This window comes from Aythya fuligula, chromosome 1 (assembly GCF_009819795.1).
Source record: "Aythya fuligula isolate bAytFul2 chromosome 1, bAytFul2.pri, whole genome shotgun sequence".
NCBI classification, from domain to species: domain Eukaryota; kingdom Metazoa; phylum Chordata; class Aves; order Anseriformes; family Anatidae; genus Aythya; species Aythya fuligula.
The window spans coordinates 70,748,050-70,772,270 of record NC_045559.1 but is presented as its reverse complement, the minus strand read 5'-3'; the positions used below and the strand labels follow the sequence as shown (position 1 = coordinate 70,772,270).

Sequence of the window (24,221 nt, the reverse complement as noted above, 5' to 3'; positions counted from 1 at the left end):
CATGGAAAAAGACACATGGAGATTATATACTCACCCATGTAAACAGCATAACATCCAGAATGCTCACCTTGTTGAGGACATCCCGTTGGCACCCAAGATAGAGATGAGGCAGAATCCTGGTTGGACCAATGTTGGAGACAGGTAGACAAGGCTGAGAAATGCACGTAGGGACGAGCGTGGATTTTCCTTCACAGAGACCAGGAAAAGAGCTGGAGAATTCAGCAAATCCACCTGTAAGAGGCACAGTGTGCATTACCAACAAGCATTGTGGGAGGCATCAGTGCCCATACCAATTCTCATAAAGCAGCATTTGTTGCATGAGATGGAGGGGCATTAAAGGGCCAGCAGAGGAACCTGTACAGCTATATGCACACCTCTCCCAGAGGTACCCTAAGTGTGCAAAACCATTTGTCAGAACACAAGGCCTGCTTTTGTCTTCCCACTCTGGTGGGAAAGTTTGTTTGTTTCTCTCTCTCCATTCCTCAGATTTGATGCTTCTTCTGATTCAAATGGACATGTGGAAATGAGAATTTTAAGACAAAACAAAAACCCACAACACCCACCACATACCTTTGCCTTTCTGCTTCAGCAAATTGCTTTCTGAACAATTCCTTCTCCCATATTAGGTCTATAATTAGACTGCATTTAGGAGAAGTCATGTTTTCTCAATTGGTAAAATCACCAATATGTGGTTATTAATGTTTGCTTTTAAAATCCTGCATTATTATTTTCTATACTGATCAGAAATAATGTATTTCATCCAACACACTGCAAGAGGCTTCACATTTCAAAACCACAACAAGCTAAGGCTTCTCCATCCCAAGAGGGGCAGGTGAGGCAGACAGCGACTACAGGGGAAGGTGGGCATGGGAAGAGGTGAACCATGGATTCCCCTAGCAAACTAGCCCCTCTGTGCTCTCTTTGCTGCTAGGCGGTTCTTCATTTGCAGTAGTTAGGGCATTAGGCCCTATCCATACTGTGGTTCCACAACATTTTAATTATAATTTGCCACCTCTGCATTAGGTTGAGACTGATGTAGACACAAATACATAACACACACAGCTCAAGCTCCATTTCCTTTTCTTGCTTTGCCACATGCCTGTTTCCCTCCCACTGCAAGAGCTATGTTACAAATCTCTGTTACCAACTGTGGTCCAACCAGCACTACCCACAGTTAAAGAACAAAACTAAACAGACCTCCAGCAACCAACTTGCACCTCAGCTAAACATGTTCTCACAAAAATTAGCTAGCTTTTGACAAACTAGGTGAACTCCAAGCTCAGTTCATTCACATACTTCATCTAGTCTGAAGAAGAACTGTAGGCAGCTGCTTAAATCAGCATGTTACAGGCTTTTTTGGGCAGTTTTCACCATGTAATAGCCAATTAGTAAGGATGAGAGGCACAAAAGAAAGTCAAAGTCCCCAGCTATTTCCTTACATTAAAAACATAGAGACAAGTGGAACTGTAAGTGGAGGGAGAGTAATAATAACCTGTGCAGAACAAGACACCTTTTTATCATCAAGGAAGTGAAGTATTAATGTGCTAAATCTGCCAAATGCTATGTTCTGTATTATTACAGTTTGAAGACATGAATTAAAATTATTCAGCAATAAGATAATGTACGGTTCTGTCAAGGCTTGCATTACCATTGCCTGAATTATGTCTGTTCTTTGGATTTTAAACCCTGTATCTTTATTAAATGTAGAAAAAAAAAAAAAAAGAAAAAAAAAAAAAACACAAGGTAATAGCCATGTATGTAGCAACCCATTTTATCTGATAAACAAAGAAGCCAGCAAGCAGTTTTCAGAACAAAAGTTTTTTGAGCAGCAGTTCTTGTTACAGTCTCCTAACTGAAAAAAAAAAAAATCACTTGTCTTTAGTGTTAGATAAGTGATTTTAGACAACTAGGACAATGCTTGTCTTTGGAAACATCATAAGACAAAATAGCTGTAATTTACTGTAGGAAGGTTTTTTATATTTTTTAAAATCAATCTTCATGTCATAATTATACAGATCCCTTTTTATTGTTTAATCTGTTAGAAGGAGAAAAGAGAAAACATTGTAAATTTTCAGTGTAATCGAAGAATCTCTGATCATTTCACAAATTCCAGTTAACTACCGCGTGCCTTGAGTCATTTAAAACCTACTTGAGTCAACTACCATCACCACAAACAGCTTTGGTACAAGCAGCAGGCCTGGAGGAGTGCAGCATGTCAGATCTACCTGGGTAACATGAAGAGAGATTGGGAAGCCTGCTAAAAACAATAATACAAGAAATCCCTTGCTTTAAAAAGAAATGCAAAATCTCAGAGAACTGAAAAGACTCGGCAGAGAAAGGCATTTATAGCGGAGGACGCTTTTTCATGAGGGGGACCAACTATTGCCAAGGCAATAATACAAGAGTCTTAAGAAGGAGAAGGTGCAAAATAGGTGCAGAAATTCTTTTTGTCTTGCCCAGTATGCTCCTCAGCTGCATAAATTAAGAGTGCAGTCTGGTTTCAGAGCTTCAGCAAAGTGTACCCACCACCTGAAGTGTGGAGCACACGCTTCTGCACAGGCTGGCACCAGAAATCCACCACACTGTGTCTCAGGGGCAGCACTCTCCAAAGTCCCAAAGATGGCCAGTACTGCTTTTCAGGAGTTTAACTGTGAGATGTTTTTCCATGCCGGAGAGCAGACAGCCCACACCCATCAGAAGAGCAAAGCAAAGGGGCAGGTCTGTGACCCAGTTGGATACAAGAAAGCTGAAGGGCATGGGCCCAAAGGCAGAAATCTGAGGCTGGTTTCAAAGTCAATCAAGTGAACACAACAATTCTGCTCATACCATCCTGCTTTACACCTCCGCCACCTGTTCCTGTCTCTATAAGCCATGAACATGGACAGTGCTTGTTTAATTTATGAATCAAAAGATGAAAAGTTTTCAAAATAACTCTCTCACACAGTTGCTGAATTCTCTTAGGTATGGCATAAGAATTTCCCTGTTCTGTAGGAAACAAGCTTAGAATTTTTAGTCACTACATGCCTTAGATAAATGTTATGGAAGATGTGGTAACAGAGCCCAGCAGTTCCTTGAGGGACTGGTGGAAGAAGGGAAAGAGTAAGATCAATCTTCAGTTTTATTTGTTCACTCTTTATCTCTTGGGAAGGTTGTTGGCTGCTATCTGGAGCCTTTCTCACACAAAGTGCCTGTTGTTCCTTACAAAGAAGCAGCACAAGAAAAGAAGAGATTTTATATTTGTAATTTCTAATGTCTTTGTAAAGAAGACTATATGGACATGTTTTTGTTTTGTATTTTAATTAGGAATTTTCCCATATAGCTACAGATGTGGACAAACTTCCACAGAAGTTCTCACTTCTGCATGAATACTGCAACAAAAGTTAAAAAAGATGCTAATATGCTTAAAGACTGAGGTCTGGGGAGATGGAACCCATGCTTTGTCATTATAAGCATAAGGAACACTTTTTTGTTGTTTTTTAGTAATTTGTTAATACAAGCTTGAAGTGCTTCAAGATTAGATGCCTCAACATTTCCTCTGGGACATTCATCCCTACAAAGTCATCCTTCTTCTTTCTACACACACTTTCCTGATAAAATGTTACTTTATTATCCTTACAACATCAACTATAACCACAAAATTCTCATATCAAGTACTTCTGACATTGTGTTGTTACCTATCTTTCCTCATGCTCCCAAGTAAACCCTTATTTCCTCTGCACATATTTTAACCTGTTATTACAGATTAGCCCCCAATCCTCTAAGTAGCATCAGTGACTTCAGGATCATTGACTTCAGAAAGGATGCAATCAGTATCTCGTTTCAAATATTAATCCATCCATCCATCCAATATTAATCCTGCCATCTTCTGTATTCATTTCTAAAAAAAAGTTAGCAGCTTTTCAACAACTCTGCCTTTGATTTATGGCACTCACAGTAGAAAAAAATATATATTCTCGATAGATGTGTGTTGAAAAATGGTTATAAAAAAAAACAAACAAACAACAACACACACACAAATAAACAAAACCCATCCCAACAAAACATTCATGTATGCATCTTGCTGAACTATTGATTACCTCCAGCGTAACACAGTATATCAGGGATCTGGAATAACAGCATCCATTGAGCTGTCATTTCATTATGAGACTAACTTCCATTTTAAAGAGCTTCTGTCACCTCCAGTTGCTTGCACTGACTTATGCATATAGCGTGTGTATGTGCATATATACATATATACACACACATAATACAATTTATACATAGTTATATTTAAAAAATAATGGCACCTGAAAACATGCAGGAAAAAAAAAAGGATTCTTATTTCATGTTTCTGTTTTCTAACACAGATCGTGACCCACATTATTCTCCAAAGCAAAAATCAATGTATAGCCTACATGAAGAACTTCTTATGAGAAAAGTACTTCAACCATGCAGACTACCTGTTCACTTCTGCTGTAAATGAAGCAGACAGTCCTCAAAAAACGAACTTTAAGCATTTGGAGAATGAACTTAGTGTACAGATTGGAACACAGAATAGCAATCTGAGCCTTAAAAGAAAGATGAGGCTGGTTTAGCTTCCAGTTTCACAGTTTGAGGATGCTTTGCTTCAAGGCGAATTTTATATTTGTCTGCCTAACTACCTCATTTAGAATAGGGCTACTGGCAGCACTGTGCTGTTTGTTTAGTAAGAGGAAATGTGCATTTCTTCTGGAGGTAGCTTCTGAACAACACCCTTTGTCCACCACAACTCCAGCCCCTGCAAATGGTAAATCAATCACAAGGGCATGTTGAAACCATGGGAAAAAAAAATCCCCAGGTCACTAGCAGAGCTACTGTTTTAATAAAGTTCCACTGAAGTCTTTGATAAATGTAACTGGGCCCTGATCCTAATCTCTTGGGCGAGATCTAAGAAATCTCACTCACTTTGCAGTGCCTTAATCAGAACGGTATCCCCTCCCAGCTTACAATATCTGGCAGACTGTTCTTTCTAGTCCTACCAACCAGCCCAATTGCCAAATATACAAAGGACTGGAAATAGATAACTGACAAATAACTCGGAAATATTCTCTCTTAAATAGCTTCTGAAATCATATGGCTTGTCTGCCTTCTTGATGGTAAAGCTGGACTGAAAGAGCTCTGCACTCTCTTATTCAACTACTTACCTGTTTTGAAGGTCATGGGCAGAGGATAGAGAAAATGAGACAACTTTTACATATTATACTTATGTCTTAAAAATTTTGCTTGTTTAAAAAAAAAAACAAAAAAAACCACTCTCCCTTCAACAAAGCTGTAGAAGTTTCTCACTCTACTTCTTCAGCAAACCAATCTGATATCAGTGAGTTAAATGGAAGACTTTTCCATCACCATTAATGCAATAGTTTCACTATATCCAAAAAAAAAAACAAAAAAAAACTTGCTGACCAAGCAGGATTAGCAGCACAATGCATCTCCTTCTTCACTTTTAAATAGCCAGTTGTTTCTGGTCATGACTGCACATATGTAAGTCACCATAACCTTTGGTTGGCAGCGAGTAGCTAGCACAACTTTAAGTCTATCTTACTTGTACAATAGGCCCTGCCCAAGTCTGAAGAAAAATCTGTGGGGATGATGACATTATGGGAGCAAATTAAAGCAATATGAGACAGAAGTGATTTCAGACTATATAATCTAATGTATTTTCCAACATGAAAGTAAGAGATACCAAAGTAGCAGTGATAAATTGACTGTAACGTTCAGCTGCTTGTCCTTTATGTTTCTGAGACAAAAGTCAATTAATTTAGTTCTGCTCTACTTTTAGATGATCCATCATTATTATATTGCAAAGTTGTGTATCTGCCCAAAGTTGACTCGGCTCTTGCTTGGCTAGCTTGTTAAAAATGACCAGACTAGCGAAATGATTTTGGTTTTAACCGGGTGACAGGCATCCCCTGGTTGCAGCACATTGAACAGACAGCTGTACCCTATGTGCTCTGGCGCCGACTTGTTCTGTTCACCACTTGCGGCTGCACAAGAAGAGTTTCTATGAAACCATGTTAAGGTGCCAAAAGCTGTCAGTGATTTTGCAGCATAAACTCTTGCATGTGGCAGACAACCCAACACCTCCTACATCTTTACAGTAAAGCCTAAATTTCTTACTTACAAGCTTATACATCCATTACCATAAATTTGGCAAGATCAGGTATCCTACTCAATTACAGTGTTGCTATGGTTCTGCAAAGTGGTGACTACAGACTTCCCCTGAATTAAGACACTGCAGTTTCCTGTGTACCGTGTCATGATTACACTCATCAAGGTAGGATGGTTAAAGGAATCTTGACATCAGAAGTTTCAGCTCACCTCTCAGCCAACTCAGGAAACCAAATAGGGCCAAACCCAGAAGAAAAAATGGATGAAAAATGGATTAAAAACTTTCAGCAGACTTCCACAACATAAGTTAGTCTTTATTATAGATTCATTGCATAAATCCTTATATAAATAAATCTCCTAGCTAATGTTGCCAACAGCAGGAAGAAGAGAGAGAAAGAAGATGGGATCAGGTGGCAACAAATGGTAGCCGGGGAAGTTTTGTTGATTTGGGAACAGCTACCTTCCATTAAGGGAATGGCACCCATCCAGATCCTTAGTTAAACTACCATCAGAGACAAACCCTAAATTAATAAAGAGAAATAACTATTGAGAACCACAAGCATTTACATCAGCTCATCTGTTTTATTTTATACAGAAACAGACAAGGAGCATTCCATAATGCTGCCAATTGCTCTACTGCAGTTGCAGGGATGACAGTAGCTCTGTAAACCACTAGAGATGGTTTGCAAATGAAAGAGTAGCTATATCAAACAACCACCAATAACAACATTTTTTTTTTAAAAAAGGAGGGGGTTAACACTTAATAGAGGGTTATGAAGTGCAGATAATATTTAATGCTTTCACCCAATACTCAATAAAACCATTCAAGATAAATGACAACATAATAAAACATAAAATACAGAGAAAAAAGGTGGCTCTTTTCTAGGCTTATTCCATGTTATACTGTTGTTTTTTTCCCCCCTCATTCTTATGCTTCCTTCAAATAGATGTAGCCATACGAAGAGATGTAACCACTAATCAAAATTTAACTATTACAGGAAACATTCAAGAAGAGATTCTGAATTTAAAAACTGAAAGCTTTTTTTTTTTTTTTTTCTTAGAGAAGTCCAGGTACCTGTGAAAAAGATTTAGCATGGGGAAGGAGGCAGAGGGCAGCAAAAGCTCCATCTACTAAAAGTTAGTTTTCAAAATTCAAGCATTTTTCTTCATTCCCATCAACAAACATCCTTTCCTCACACTGACCAAGTTAGTCATCTTTGGCTTTATGGTACTACGGCTGGTCCAATGAAACATCATTTGTTATTGTACAGATCAACATCTGCATCTACCCTGCACACTTCCCCCATCCTCTAGCCCAGTACTCTCTTCATTTTCTTGCTCTCCACCTCCCCTAAATACCTTTCTTTTCCACAGGGTGCTGGAAAGAGAGGAGAATGCCATTTTGTCCTCCTACCAGCTTTCAAAGATCACCTTGAGCAGCTCACCAGTGTTTACACAGCATAAGCGGGCTGTTGGATGGTTCTAATTACCAGCTGTTAATTTAGCCAAATATTCCTGTTACTGTTACAGGAACATCCATCTCCCCCATCCACACATATTTATTATCTTTCCTTTGCATGCATGTTGAATATAACACAGATGTTCCCTCATACTCACATTAATCCTATATCTCAACCTGCGCATTATTTCTAAGATACAGACAGATCAGTCATGAAGCAATCCTAAAATCTCTTGAAAGTTGCTGTTAAAAGTACTGTTTCCATCACCAATCATGTAACTCCTTACTATTCTCAAAATGCTTTCAGAGATCTGCCCCAGAAGTTTTACCCTTAATCACCTAAAAATAGGGTCTCTTACTAATAGTTAAGTGCAGACTGACAAAGCACAGAACAGAGACTTGACAACACCTCAGAGATAAAACAGATTAAGGCTGGGTGTTAAAGTAAAGCACAACAGCTGATGTGCCTGCAGCTCTGCAGCAAAAGGGACACATGAAAATAGGGGATGTTCCCCTTAGGTGTAACTGGGTTTTTCTAATATAAATATCCAATATGGACACAACTCCCATAAAAAGGAGAGCTCCAGAAGTATACAAATCCTAACAGTAACAAACTTAACTAACAAGCTCACACCGTGCTTGTTCTAGGAGGATTCATTACTTATTCTTTATAAAGGTGGCCACGAAACAAAAACTGGAATGAAAGACAGATGAGGAAATGGACAGTTCTGCCTTGGACACATGGACAATGGACACATCACATTGTGTGCTTTCTATGAACTTGTCAGCTAAAGCTTGACAGAGAACCCCATGCAGCTGCCTTTTGTGCCCAGAGCCTGGTAGCAAAGCTGAGGACAAGGAGGGGAAGGTTCCGCTAGAGAAGCATTTGATAACTGAGACAAGGCTCCTGGCCACCTACTGAAACTTTAGAGGCTGACTCTAAAGACCAGATGAACAGATTTCCACTTTCAAACTAAACAAATGCATTTCGTCAAGTAATTTGAGGGGCTGCAGAACTAAAAGAGACCATCTGCCTCCCATGCCAGTCCTGTGGTGGGTCCATGGGTGGCTAGCGCAGCCTGAGCTCTGAAGGACGCTTCTTCCACTGCTGGGACCTGCCCAGCACTACTGCTTCATCACACCAGCAAATCCAGCTCAGTTTGACCCAAAGCTACTTTTCAGGGGGAGACACTAATGTGAGACTCTCCACTGTGGCAGTGCTCATTTCCATAGGGCTTACAAGAACTGCCATTATTTTTCTTATTTAATTACTCCTTTTGTCAAGACTTACTGAAGCTGACGAACAAGCTTAAATACATGCATCTTTTGTGGGTGACAGCAGAGAGACAGACAAAAAGGCAACTTCTATGAGCTTGGCCTGTGTAAAACTTCAGACTATGCCTATGAAGTGTTTTATACAACATCCCAGTAGGTCCTGCTGGCCCTGCAGCACTGCATGTCTCACTCAGGATGCGCAGAAGATCCCTTCTCTTGCTCCTGATGTAGAGAGAAGAGGCAGCACATGTCAGTTTTTCACAGACCACAGAGTCTGCTGGAAAAGCCCAAGGAAAATGCACACTGGTAACAGAGCAAATGTTGGCGTTACTCTTGAAGTGCCATTCAAATCAGACACTGCTCCTTTTTCTTCCCCCTTCAGGTTCTGACAGTTCAGAAAACATCAAAGAGAGAAATTGGATTTCTTCAATGAATTCATCTTGAAAACAGACCAGAAGCCACTTCCCTCCTGTTCACACAAGATCTAATTGTCTGCCAGTTCATCAGTATTACCTCAGTGTCAAACACAACTATTTTAATGCAGTTAGCAGGGAGTGGAAAAGGTCAAAAAACCAAGTGATGAGTCAAAAACCAATGATGATGTGTGCACCAGAAAAGCATCGCAAGGAGACTTTGAAGCTTGTTTATTTGACAGAAGATTCCAATGCCTTCTTTTAGACCAGAATTTGCTTCTTCATTAAGGGCAGTGATTACTCAAATTTTATATGAACATATAGTAATAAATATTATATTAGTATTGCATTTAAAGGAAAATGAACAGAAAAATAACAAAATTTATAGCTATCGCTGCAAAATAATACTTGGACTCTAAGTAAGCCCTACCAAACTTCTGTACACAACAAAGATGCATAGCAGAGTATATTCATGTTTAACTGCCTTCTTCCCCTTTCCCTTCCCCCCCCCCCCTGCAATTTGGAAGTTGTTTCCATTAATAATGACCAGCACTAGGTATATAATGTTCTTAATATTACTGAAAACTATGCAGAAATCAAATTTAAACACACACACACAAACAAAAACAAAACAAACAAAAAACAAAACAAAACAAAACAAACAAACAAAAAAAAAAACACAGAGAAAGTACAAAACATTAGCATTCGTCATGTTTCAGATAAGAGGCTCTTAATGCTGTAACTTATCAGCACTTCCACAGTCACGCTCCCACCAAACGCTAAAATGTTTATCTAAAGGATACCGTATGGATTTTTCCCCAGCCATAACGAGAAAAAGTTGTAAACTTTCTGACTCAGAGTTTTATGAATCTACAATGTTTCCACTTTGTTTAAATGAGCTGCAGACCTACACAGCCCGCTGCAACTCATGCATTCCAGCTCAGCTAAGCAGGGACGCTTGCCATTTTCCATTACATAAGCTCAGCCCCGCCAGGAGCGCTGCCATCCCAGCGGACAGCCCTCCTCCCCCCTTCCTGTCCCCTCTCATCTGCCACTTCATCTACCAGATTGAAGTCTCTGCTTCAGAAAGCTTTTTCCTTTTTTTTTTTTTTTTTTTTTTTTTTTTTAGTTTTATTATTACAGTAGCGTACAGACAGTGGCTCTGTTATGCCAGGTGTTTTACAAGTACGGTAGCGAAGGAAGTTATTTGCCCTGGAGGGTTTCTGCCTTTGGTAAGACAAGGTTAATAGGCAGGTTAAGTAAACAAGGCTGAGGGGGCAGGAGGAGGAGAAAGGGGTCAACTCCCTCCACCCACCCATCCACCCAGGTGCCATGCACCAGTAGAAGAGTCAGATGAACCACAAGCACAGAGAGCATGCTGGATGTTCACACTTGCCCTTTCTGCCTTTAAAGAAAAAAAAAGACCCCAGTCGTGATTTCAGTCAATAAAGTTTCACAAGTATCTAGAGGTATCCCAAACAAAAGCCAAGTTAACAAGTTATTCTTGGGTTTGAGAAATGTTATGAGAGTTTCACGCTAGTCAAACTTTGCTCTCGCTCAAAAGACAGCAAGTAAACACACATATGAAAGTAATAAAACCTACTCCCATTTTTCAAGTGCTTAAAACAATCATGGCACTAAGTGAACACTCAAAACTTCATTTTAAGTACAAAGGGTGGGAGGATATTCACAGGGGACCAGCTATAGCCAAGGGTACTAGTTTTTCTACGCTCTCCCAAAAATTGAAAGAGAGGAGTCTTTTGTAGAGGGCAACCCAGAGCCAAGTTCCTTCCCCACTTTCTTCTCCTTCCCACTGACACTGACCATGCGACATGGGACCACTCCTGGAATACCACACTCACTCTGCAAAACTTCTACCTTCTTCATTAGAAACTGGCTTCTAATGGCATCAACAGTCAGTGTGAGGAAGCCTGCCATCATCTTGTGACTACACTTCTTCCTCTAAATGTCAGCGGGATATTTGACAGCTCATTCTGCCTGCAATTATTTCAACTTGCAGAAAACTTTATTACATTAATTAACGGCCACCATTTGGAGTTGTGCTCTTCTCCTTGAGGCACCCTCCAAAGATTTGCTTACAGGGAATGCTCACAACTTCAGTCAGCCATAACCAAATGTTATTAAGCTCCGAATCCAAACGTTGAAAGGCATTAGTGTGTTAGATGGAAATTTATCAGACAGCACAAACTACAACTAACTTTTGCCATCTTTCAGCACACACTGGGAACCCTTCTACTGCTCATGTGGGATTGCAGAAGCAGGGAGGAAAGCTCAGTCTTTCAACCCTGTTTGCTTCAGGAGATGGAAATCACAAGTCATACCTATAAAAGAATATTCTTAAGATATCCTGCTCCTCTGCCACAAGGCATGGCTTTTTCGGCAACAAAGCAGGGAGAGAGCACTGCACTTTCTTTACCATCCAGCTTTGCTTTAGCCAGGTAGAGACAACACAATGGTAAACGTACTCTGGAGATACTGACATTCTTGTAGTGGGACTCCTTTACATCGACTTATGGTTTCAAGTATTTTTTAAGAAAAATGCCAGCATAAACAAGACCTTAGAAGTGGTCTTTGTCTTGCTTCCTTCTTGTGTCCTCCATGCAAGACTTCCACTTCATGCACACACTGTGTCAGTGAGGGACAGGTCACAGAGAAAGAATTACTTGGAAAGTTTCAGCAAAAACCCACCTTTTGCAACAGTCCCTAGCTAATCTCACTATTTTGTTTCCGGGACCTTTGCCCAGTCTCAGTGAACTCATTCTGTTTGTTCTTTCTTTTCATACTCACTCAGTTTATGACTTCATTTGTTGACCACTGTATGTGACCTGCGTTCATCACTGAATATGAAATTAATTATTAATAATGTTTTTCTGCTTATCACAGCAGCTTTGTGCTCTGTAAAACTTATCAGAGAGGTCTTATGAAAGCAACATCCATTATATCATATTATTGCTCACATTTTTCAAAGGCAGAACTGCATGTAGCAGAGATTAGCAGGCAATTCACCACTTGGGCTTCAGTTGCTGGTCAGCATGACTCTTTTATGGGGTGACAGCACCTACGTCTAACCGAGGTTTTGGAATGATGGTGTACAGCTCCCCGACTCCATGTTTCTGTGAGCCACACGGGGGCTGCACACTGGGCACCTAGAAAATCTGTAATTCTCTGCTAGTGAATCTCTGAGTGACAAAGATAACTTGGGATAAAGCTGAAAGATAAGTAGCACAAAGAAATTCATGGACTACTTTCTAAGACAGTTCTCATCTGACTTGAATATGAAGTCTGTCCTTCTTTCCCTGCAGTCTTTGATTTATCCATTGAAGGATGGCAGTTTCATTTCCAACCACAAAGCAAGTTTTCCACAGACAATATTTAGGTATACACAACCCTGATTACATCTGCAGATCAGGTTGATGCTATTTAATAAGAGGAATGAGTCCAGTGAAATACAATGACATATATATCCATGTCACATCCTTCAGGCACTGGAGTAATAACAGGCAGATCTAGAAGCTCACAAAAGGCTTCTTTCTACTATATTTGACTCCCCTGAATCCCCAGACTTTATAATCTGATGCATTATGCAAGTTTTCTGCATTGGTTGGCCTTAGTAGCACTGTACCTTAAAGTACATCAAGTCTAAGTATCAAACTGAGGACTGACAAAAAAAAAATAAGTTATTCATGGCTTGCTGGCAAAATATGCTCTGTTCTTTCAGCACTAAGAAACTCTTAAAAGGTTCGGTGAAACTGTTTCTATGATCCTACCCTCACAGTACTTTGATGGTTATCTAGTCTCTCTTAGACATTCACCATTGCTCCACATCCACCCAATTAAAAGGATTCTTGCTTCTGGTTTCAGTTCAGAGCCAGTACAGTGTTTCTGCATTAGGCTATCACAATTTTTATCTTAGGTTGGAAATACAGAGTGGTAGAGATTTCTGTGGTTTATTTTTTTTGGTTTTGTTTTGTTTTTCTTTTTAAGAAATCCTTCTGTTTTGTGTGTTTTCTGCACACACAACTAAACCTCAACTTCATTCTCATCACAGGCAGCATTTGAAAGGTGACTGCCATGAATACATCTGTGCTTGCCCTAGTAGGAACAAGCCAGATTAAGAGAAGAAGGAAAGAGCAAGGAAAATAGAATGTGAATGTTTTCCACTGGCATAGTGAAAAAAGGATTTAAGCAAGATTCTTGCTGTTTTCCACCTTAGCAATAATAATTTGTTAAGCAACAGTCCGTAGTCTCTCTCAACTGTTTCTGCTTGCTCTGCAGAAACATCACAAAAATACTAGGAACAGGCAGGACTCCATAAAAGTAAATCCAGTTCTCAAATTATGGTAAGAGAAGGAATCAAGTCACATCCCCATCTTTAAGTCTTACTTAACTCAGCCAAGTAGATGCAATGACGGGAGTAGGCTAAGCCTTCAGTACCCACATATCAGTATTTTGTGCACTATTAAAAATTAAGAACCAAAACAAATATTTAAATTCCTGAGAACATTCCCCACCAGATTATAAATATTTTTATGAGGTTAGATCAAGAGCTTGAACTAATTGGCAAGGGTTCCTCTGAGGTCTTTACATTAGCTGCTTCAATGAAAAACAGCCTCCAGGGTTGAACATACCTTTATGCACAACCTTAATAAATAAAATTATAAATAAAAATGTTAAATAGAAGAAAAAAAAAAAAAAAAAACAACTTACTGAGTGCTCAGTAATGGGGGAAGGCAGAAAGAACAGATGTAGAAATTTCAGAAATTTGTTAATTGCTGCTTATTCTGTCTCAAAAAAATACATTTTCCTACCTGAAAATGTTTATTTAAGGTCACTGTTTTAAATAAACTACATTGAGTGGTTTAGGGAAAACTCAAGTCCAAAGGTTTTTCTTTCTACAGAGTGCACTGACCCCTACTCTCATTATAAACCATAAATGTTTATGAGCATTTGTCTTCAGCTTTCTGAGTCAACACATTTTATCTAGTTTCTTAATAGCCACATATCAAGAAACTCCAAGGAACATTGTATAAAACCAAATCTAGCACTTTCTCCTTCACCTCACACAGCAAAAGGTTTATTTTGTTTGTTTTTCCTTTAAGTAACTAGTTTTTTAATAGATATTAAAACAAACAAAGAAGAAAACACAACAGGACTGTGGAAGCTATTTTTTATGTAAGGATTAAAACCAGAACAAAATCATTAGAAGACAAGGAAGTGCTACAGAGTGAAGTAACACAGTTTATGTTAATTGCTATATTACCAATTCATCTTAGTTGGGTACATTTCCTGAAACAAGCACTTAGCACTTCTAATTAATCACTAGTGAACACTTTCTTTACATTTTCCTTTTGTTCTTATACTCCTCTATTATTGGTTTTAAAACCATCAGATTTCTACACCCATAAACATTCCCATCACTTGCTATTTGACAAAAAAAGGATTAAACTCTCAAATCTAATCTTTTCTAAGAGAAATGCATTTGACATGTTAAAATTAAAATCCTCCTTTTTTTTAAGGAGGGCTTTAACACATCAGCTTCCCTTTCTTTCCCTCTAATATCCAAATGAACCTTCAACAGCTGCACATTGCTAAATTCACCTCAACCAGCTACTATCTTGCATGTGGTTTAATGCTGCATTTTCAGTTTGAACAGACAACTACCATGTGCTAGAAATAAGTAAAAAACAAAACATATATCATTATGAAATGTGCAACTGGTGTTTGCTCAGACTATGCACTAGGGAGCTGCAGTACAATCCCTTTCTGGTACTGTCCACTCCTAGAGAAGACACAGACAAGTCTGAGGGTGGAGACACTCCGATCATCTTCTTCATGAGGTCCAGCAGAGGGAGAAGATGATCAAAGACATGTTTCATGCCACTAATCTATAGAGGTACAATAGATGAAGAAAGGAAAGTTTTGTGATACTCTCCTCGGCTTTATTCAGATCTCTCCAATTTCTCCCTACCATGGAGTTGAATTCTTAGTCATTAGAGAGCTGTGTCTCTTTCCAGCATGTAAATTAAGTTGTGAATAGTCTGTATTTCTTCATGGAGCTATAATATGCTTCTGGTTATTACAAAAACTTTAGGATAGATAAGCAGAGTTGGGTATTTGAATAGTAAAATTGATGTTTCTTAAGAGGCATTAACTGTTTTTAGTCTAATTTTTTCCAAATGTTTTAAATTTAATAGAGTATTAATTACATACACCATCTATCAGTAAGCATTTACTGTGCCTAGAGACCACATGTTCATTTGGTGTGTCCTATAGAAGAAGAGTTACTTAGTCTTATAGTGTGGTCCACAAACACAGGCATGATTCTTACCAAGAGATCAAAGAAAACAAGCACCAGACACAGCTAAAGCAAGATCTTAGTTTGCTGTAAGTCTAGCTCACATTAGAACCAAATGCATCTGTCCAAGTGCAGAAATTATTAATTTCCACTGTACTCACTTTCAAAACAGTTTGGGAAAAGTTTTCTCAGTAACATAACCATCTCCTTGCCACTGTCATCTGAAGTCACTACAAACCTCAGCAAAACCTTCTTGTTAAAAGGAAGTATCTCTCTGGAGTTCTTGATTTTTTTTTGTCATCATTAGTCTCTGACTGCCGTTTTAACATTTCTCAGAGACTGTGTATATACTTCATTAGATCATTGACTGAGTCACTGCAATGTATTTCCTACTTCTATTCATCATCCCTTCTTCTTTCAGCCCTGTATCTACTTCACACCCCTCCTTGTTACTTCTTGAAAACACTGGGTCTACTATCCCATGACTCTACTGTTCCGTGGCTTTATAATTACCTTAAAGGAGGATACAGTGAGGTGGGGACTGGCTTCTTCTTCAAGTGATAAGACGAGGGGAAATGACCTCAAGTTGACACAGGGGAGGTTTAGGATGGATATTAGGAGAAATTTCTTTACTGAAAGAGTTGTGTGGTATTGGAATGGGCTGCCCAGGGAAGTGGTTGAGTCACCATCCCAGAAGGCCTTCAAGAAACCTATAGATGAGAGCTTACGAGCATGGTTCAGTGGTGGACTTCGGTACTAGGTTAAAGGTGGAATACATGATATAAGACGTCTTTTCCAACCTAAATAATTATATGACAGAAATAACAAAAACACGCAAAAACTAAAAAATCATGTATTATAAGGACCTGAATGTCTACAGATGATTTGAGCTGGAATTTAAACAAAACAAAACAAAACAAACAAACAACAAGTAGAGGTGAGGCAAAAAAATAATAGTATCTCTTTCTAAAAAAAATGAAGATTTAAAAGTCACACAGAACAATTTCTCAGATAATGGGAGACTGTTTCTCTTGTTATTATTGTAGTAATTACCAATTCAGCAAGGAAGCACATACCTCCTAGCACACAGACTTAGAACACCAGGGAAGCACCTTTCTTATAGTAGTTTTGACATACTTTTGACATACACATGTAAAAAAAAAATCTGTGTTTATCAATTTCCATTTGCACAACACCAATGGTGTTACATATCATCTGTAAGATGTAATTTCTAAGCATTACATGTATCATGAACATCACTATATGCATAAAGAACAAAAGAAAAAGCCATATTATAACTGCAGTTTACAGCAGTGCTGTTGCAAAACTCTGTACACATAAGCTATAACAATAGCATTTCTTTCTCCTTATTCAAGTGCCATTTTTATCTTGGTACATCATACCTTTAAGCAGATAAACAGAGCTGAAATTCTTCTCCAGTTTGCCCAGGAGCACAGTAAGAAAGCAGTCAGATGAGAGAGAGGTCACATCTTTAGAGCTTTGGTCATACACCACCACTTCCTGCTTGCAATCAATTTCAATCTGAAATGCAAATAATCAAGTAAGATAGGAAGGAGGAAGATGATTAAAAGCACCCCTTTATCACCTGCATAAAGTCAGGCTAAGGGTTCCTATGTGCTTGGTATGCAGCACTTCAGATATTTAGATTTCATATACAGCTGTATGCAAAACAATTTTTTATCTTATACTTAAAGGAATTATATTTGGTCAGCAATATTGAGAGGTTTTTTAATTGATTATTTGCTCCAAGTTGAAGCATACACTGTAAATTACTACGATTCAGTAATTTTACGTCACTAGTAAAACGCTTCATCTTTAGCTTTTTTTAAAAAAACTTTTTTTTTTTTTTTAACAAGAAGGTCCACTCTCAGTTTCTGTTTCTGTGTTTTTTTTTTTTCTTTTTAAACAATACAGAGACCTTAAACTGCCTAACGCCACACACATTTCAGCCATCTATAAAACTTTATGCAAAAAGTATGCTAACGTAAGAAACACCACTTTGGTTTTAAATACATATATATTATGTTCTTTCTTTCAGATTATTTCTGTTACCCAAAATGTTTGAAACAAGTACAGCTGGATTAAAAAATAAAAAAAAAAATCTACCAGATACACATTATGTTTAAACAGCTTGGCTATTTTCTTTTCACTGCTAACTTTGTTTAAAAATCCATCAAACTACTCACATGAAAAGCATTTCAAACAGCAAGTAGAAGCCAGGATTGACAGAGCTACAGTTTCTATCCAAGCTGTACAACCGCTTGATAAGCGATTCTTACCACCACAGACCCCAAAGAATCTTTCAAAGATTAGAATATGAATGTTTAATGCATTGATTACATACTTTTGGGACAGTGCTTTGCAAGATTTACAGGAACCCCAAAAATGTTCTTTCTCAGTCATTTTCAGGTCCCTATACAGTGTTCTGTCATTTACAGGAGAGTATTGCTACAAAGAATACCAAATACAAATTTAATAGTAACTGACAGCATCTTAAATCAGATTAAGTCTTTGCAAAACAAAATCTCACAAATTTGTTTTTTAAAACCAAAATGCCCAATGGAAAATTATTACAAGTTGCTCTCCAGGTACAGTTTTTTAAACAAATAGAAGGAATAACAGGAAAATGACCCCTACCTTGTGTTTTGCTGAATGCTGAATGAGCTCTGTAATCAAAACTTTGTCCTGCTGCAGTCTCCGCTTCATGAGCTTGGAGCAGTTGATGTTGATGGCATCCAAGATGTGGGACGTATTGTATTCCACAAAGGGGCGGCTGTCAATCAGTAGCAATTTTTCTGTACCACTCTCCAGCAAAGCTACCAACTTCTCGGCGACAATGAGTTGAGTCCTGATCATCTCATCGGCCATGACAACAATAAGGCCTCTTTCACCACCTCCCTCTCTAATTTGCTGCGGTGATGTAATGGCTGTGTACTCAAAGGCTTAGCCACACCATTGTACTAGAAGTGTATGAGGTCATGCTGGTAGCGACTGGCAAAAGAAAAGTTAAACCCATTTTCAGAAAGAGCTCTTCAACTGAACATCTCCTCCTGCTTCCAGTTGATGTGCCGTTACAAAGGGTTCATTCCACAAAGCAGCCCCTCACATCTGATTCATCAGGAGACGACTGGAGTAGCCATTTCACAATTCAAACAAAAGATGCTTTCTGGCTGCCACTGCATTACATCATTCTTTACCTTTACTCCCACCCATCAGCTTCACACCGGACTAAGAGCCTGTAAGAAGGGAAAGATAAAAAACACAAACCAGATTAGGCTGTGAAGTTTGCAGAACAAAACATTCAGCTATGAGGCTAACCGCATAGTGCTCTGTATCATACAATAAATACACTCCTGAGAAGTTCTTCTCTTTGCTGTGTATTCCAAACATCTCAGAGCGAGTATTTGCAACTACAGCCTCTGAATCTATTCCAACAATCTTGCCTGGACAATTATCTTGTATTTCAGGCAACATAGCCTGTCTTAATTGCAGACTTTTGTTGCCACTCGTTCTCCCTCCTCCCAAGACTTTGTAAGAATATAATTAAGAGATAGCACCCTAAATCATGGTATTCCTTTCAATAGCAGAACTAATTAGGCCCATTTCAGCACTTCACCACTTATGTAAGAAGTTGTAAAACTTAAGATACATTTTTAAAATTTAATGCCTTGGAAAGTATTTCACAAACCAGCACTGCAAATCTGAGAACTGGAACTGTACGAAAGAAAGGACAAAAAACTTGCATCCGCTTCTCTCCTTTGAGAGCATGGTTGAAGAGAAACCAGAAGAACAAGATGCTGCATCAGGACACAAATGTTTTATTTGAATTAATCACCAGACTTGAAACAGAGGCCTTGTGACTATGCTGCTGAAATGTACAGTACTCGGGACTGTCTCTGGCCCTTCTGGAGCAACTGGGACTGTTACATGAGGTGCATTACACTTTTCATGCATGCTAAATAATAACTGAAGCAAACTATGCTTCTGTGAAATTAGATCCTCTGAACCACATCAGCCTAAACACCATCAGCAGTGGAGCAGTAAATAAACTGCCATCTGTTAGTATAACTGACCCACAGTTGATCTTGGGCTCTTCAGAGTCTCCCAAAACACACTTTGACGGAACACATCTCTGTAGGACATAGCCACCATGGTGGTTTGTGTCTCAGGGATTTAGCTGCATTTTAGTGTAATTTGTGCTGCAACTACAGATTCCGTAGAAAGCATAAGTCAAGTTGCTTTGCTCCCACAGCTCAAAACTTGGTCTCTGTATAATCATGCATATTTACACAGAGAGCCATCTATATAAGGCTGCAAACAGCAGCTCTGGAGCAAAGTTGAGCCACACATTCAGCTACCAAAGTAACCAACTCCAGCAACAGCGGGCAGCTGTGGCTGGTGGCTTCTTCAGCCGAGGTAGTGGAGATCACAGGTTGGAGCCTTATACATTAAAGGACAAGCCTGGTAAGAATTCCTCACTTCATTAGTGTGGCAACCTGTTTTGGAGTGAGCAATCAGAGCTGGGAAAAGCCAAGAAATCACATTTCTCCAGTTCACATCTTTCACATTGTAGCGTTCCCTGTCTGGAGAAGTGATTTTAGGTCAGCAAAACCATGCAACACCTCTCGCACAAGGAAGTGCACACTCAAGCAGGTCATATGTCAGTTGTGGCCTATGCTTTCTAGCCCATGACCCAAGCAGTCTTTCCACCTCTGCTTTCTGTTGGCTGGGACAAAGCAAAGTAACTCAACTGCCACAAGACTGAAGTGGCCGGATAAAAAAGATAAATATCTTATTGACACTCCTTCTTAGGGCAGTGACATATTTGCGATCAGGAGCAAGTTATGAAGATTCATTTTCCTGGATTCTTAACGTACATACAGGTACACATGAAGATTTTTGTAAAAAAAAAAATTTCAAATACACAGAATTGTACACCTTCAGTTTAACAGGTTCAGCTGAAAAAGTTGCATTTTATTTGTAGTGTTGACTTACTGGTTCACTTTGAAATGAACTTTTATTCATCTTAATTGCAACAGAAGTAATGAATTCAAACTAATTTATGGATGGCTTATTAAAAGTCCTGTTGTAACAACAAGTCAGTTGTGTTTAGCAGTGAGAAATCTCAGGTTAGCAGATCTTTTACTCATTAATATTATACAAACTCATATATACAAATTCTTAAATAAATTAGATTCATAAAAAAGTACAAACTTCACTTTAACAGCAACAACAAATGATTTTTTTAAATGAAACAAACTTGTTCCATGTTTTTAATATTAACAGTTTTTTTGTACCACTACAAGAAAAACAGTAGGTTTCACATAAACACCCAGAAGGTTGACAAAATGTGATTATCTATAAGCCCTAACTATTACTGTATAGCACCACCAATACTCTTAAGCTTGTCCAGATAAACAGAAGCATACAGAAATGAAATGCATGTTGCTCTAAACTACAAAATATATTGGAAAAATTACTATACCAAGCTATTTTTTAAGTCTGTTAAAAAAAAGCAGTCTTTGCAACCTGGTTAGCAGGTGTGCTCCCCCTCAAAGAGTAGTCATTATATACTGGCCTCAGGCTCTCTGTAGACAGGCTGGAAGGTATCAAAAGACTACACCACTAAGCAAGGAGGAAAAAAGTGAAAGTTCATAATAGTAGTGTTATATTAAAAAAAAAAAAAAAAAAAAAACATTCTGCATTTTTTTCTTTTAACATGTCCTGTCATGAATTATGATTCTCTCTTTTTTGTTTTGTTTTGTTTCTTTCATCAAAGGCTGCCAGATACCAAACCCACTGAAATCAATGAAAACTTTTCCACTGGCGATAGAGGGAATTGGCTCTAGCTGTTCTGTAAGCTAGACAGTTTGTTCATGAGCTAGACAGTCTGTTTTGATGGGTAAATTGCTGACTTCAAGTTCAAGTAATAAAAGGAAAATAAAGCAGCTGAGGCACTGGAAACCACAGAACACTAAAATGGAGGCTGTTAAAAATATATAATCTTTAATTTGCAACTTTCAGTTTGTATACAATTCCTTATCTTCTCAACATTTTCTGCTTCTTATCTTACTCTTCCTTCTTGGATGATAGAAGTTTGTTTCAGAAGTGCCTTAAAAGAACTCAAATCAGTCCTATATGGTGACTGGATCAAGAATGTGTTTATTAGTACATCTGGGCTTCTTGAATAACACTATTACCTTAACATTTAGCCGTGTGTTAACACAGTGGTAAACTTCTGAAAGTAATGCCATCTCAAATTATTGTGTTTGATAAAAACGTTGTTCCTCCCCTGCCCAATGGAGCTGATCCTGTCAAACTAGTATTTCAATTATAGGTTTTTGTTCTGATTTAACTCTCTCCATTTCTGGTACTATCTGACTTTTAGATTCTTCCTTGAGACCCATCTAAACATGAAAAACTATCAGTCTCTTGCTCTAGGTAAACACCAGAGACCTCCTCCCTTTCCTGGTGACTGCTCTTATCAGCCAGCTGTTAGGAGGTGTTGAAATATCTGCTTCATTTCAGTCATAGTTTGTAAAAAGGCAAAAACTCAATTTCTTGGCTGTTGGCTCTCTGTGCTCTACTTGTGACTTAGATTGCAATGGTATGACACCACAGTGTCTCATAAAATGATGCAATATAATGCTTTGTCCTAAACAGGCCATTATGTTGCTGATCTTCAAGCTGGGAAACCATCTTAGTCACAGGATGTTCTACCCTGAAATCAGCATTAAGGAAAAGTGAAACGTAGTCCAGCTATGAGAGTATGGCTTCTTCCTCATTGCAAATGGGCTGAAACATAAGGCACTGTTTGTTGGCTTTTAAAGAAGAAAATTAAACATTTAACTCACTGTAAAATTAAAGAGTTCTGCTCCACACTTGCCCAATATTTTTATAGTCCCTCCACATTGTTTAAAGAACCAAAATAACAAGAACCCTACTATCTTCCATGCAAACAAAACTGGATCCTCTAATATGAATGTATAATGGTGGCACAGAACTACAGGATCCCTTTTTGTCTCAGGGATTCCTGCCCTGTCCCACATGGCTCAGATGGAGCACAGCAGACAACCACACAACCAAAACACCTGGCACTTGTGTGTTTGATTCTTCACTCAAATGAACTTGCATTTTGAATGCAGTCTTAATTTCTACTTCTACCACCTTGACTCCCTTACATCATACATCATCTCTTACAGGGAAGCTTGTTTTAGTTATCTCAGGCTTTGGCTCACATCATAGCAGCTATTTTTAAAGAGGCAGATGTGGAAAGAACATATTTTAAAAACTCTCAGAATGATGATCTAATTCCAGCTAGGTTAAGGAACTGGCAGAAAGCTTTTAGATGCCTTGCTACAATCTCTGAAGGGCTTCTAGCTCACGTAATAAGATAACCTTGACGTTGAACCTTGGTGTCATAAAGGCTAAGCAATTTTGTTTACACCATCACTAATGCCTGCTTTGTCAGGTTCCTACAGCAGTGCTCTCACATACATCATCAGTGTATGACAGAATGCCAACAAATTAATTTTACAGCATCTGAACGTCACAAGGTCCTGAAGGGAAGCTTCTGAATATTCAGCCTGAGAAACCTGAAAGAGCTGATTTTTAGAGCCTTGTATTTTTCCACTTTCTAGAAGCAAACACATGCACGTATGAGAAAAACACTGTCCTCCCCTATAAACAGGTTCACTTTCATGTTTCTCAGAATTGACACCAGCACAAAAAAAGAAACCCAAAAGCTGAACCAAGGCACAAAGGTAGGACTTTCTAAACTTCCATATGCATGCCACTGTGGGCACATCAGCTGCCTTGCAAAGAGTAGCTGGCTTTGTTACTACCGAGCTGGGAGCTGCAAGTAGTTCAATAGCCGGTACCCCTACAATCAGCACCATTCCCTGGCACCTGATACTCAACAAACAAGCCTACACAACTTCCTGCATCAGAAAGGGACTCTGATCTAAGAGTCGTAGGGTGAATTCCCATTCCCGTGAGCCATTTTTCCACTAAAATCTGTGACAGCCACTGCATTCCCTCCCCAGCCCCAGGAAGATGGAAATACATGTAAAAGCTGTTCGGGAAAGATGCTCGTCACCCAAGCTGCTACATTTTTCAGCCTGGAGAAAAGGAGGCTCAGGGGCAACCTTATTGCTCTCTACAGGTACCTTAAAGGAGGCTGTAGCGAGGTGGGGGTTAGTCTGTTCTCCCATGTGCCTGGTGACAGGACGAGGGGGAATGGGCTAAAGTTGCGCCAGGGGAGTTTTAGGTTGGATGTTAGGAAGAACTTCTTTACCAAAAGGGTTGTTAGACATTGGAATGGGCTGCCCAGGGAAGTGGTGGAGTCACCATCCCTGGAGGTCTTTAAAAGACATTTAGATGTAGAGCTTAGGGATATGTTTTAGTGGAGGACTGTTAGTGTTAGGTCAGAGGTTGGACTCGATGATCTTGAGGTCTCTTCCAACCTAGAAATTCTGTGATTCTGTGTGATTCTGTGATTCTAAGTGACAAACAAGGACAGGGAGAGACCATCCCTGCTCACGTTGCTACTCATCAGCAGTCAGAAACACAAAACGTCTATTGGGCATGAGGGAAATAAGATTTCTAGTAA

General features: G+C 38.9%; 1 protein-coding gene across 2 annotated transcripts in view; it reads right to left on the bottom strand.

Annotated features, from left to right (window-relative positions):
• Positions 1–24,221, bottom strand: part of DUSP16 (dual specificity phosphatase 16) — a 67,342-nt gene that overhangs the window by 13,674 nt on the left and 29,447 nt on the right. For both annotated transcript variants that reach the window (XM_032184349.1, XM_032184358.1), the window contains 3 exons: positions 18,248–18,846; positions 16,993–17,131; positions 68–231 (listed from right to left, as the gene is read on the bottom strand). In XM_032184349.1, the coding sequence (XP_032040240.1) occupies positions 68–231; positions 16,993–17,131; positions 18,248–18,478 (534 nt within the window). In that variant the 5' untranslated portion in view covers positions 18,479–18,846. The remainder of the gene's footprint in view (positions 1–67; positions 232–16,992; positions 17,132–18,247; positions 18,847–24,221) is intronic.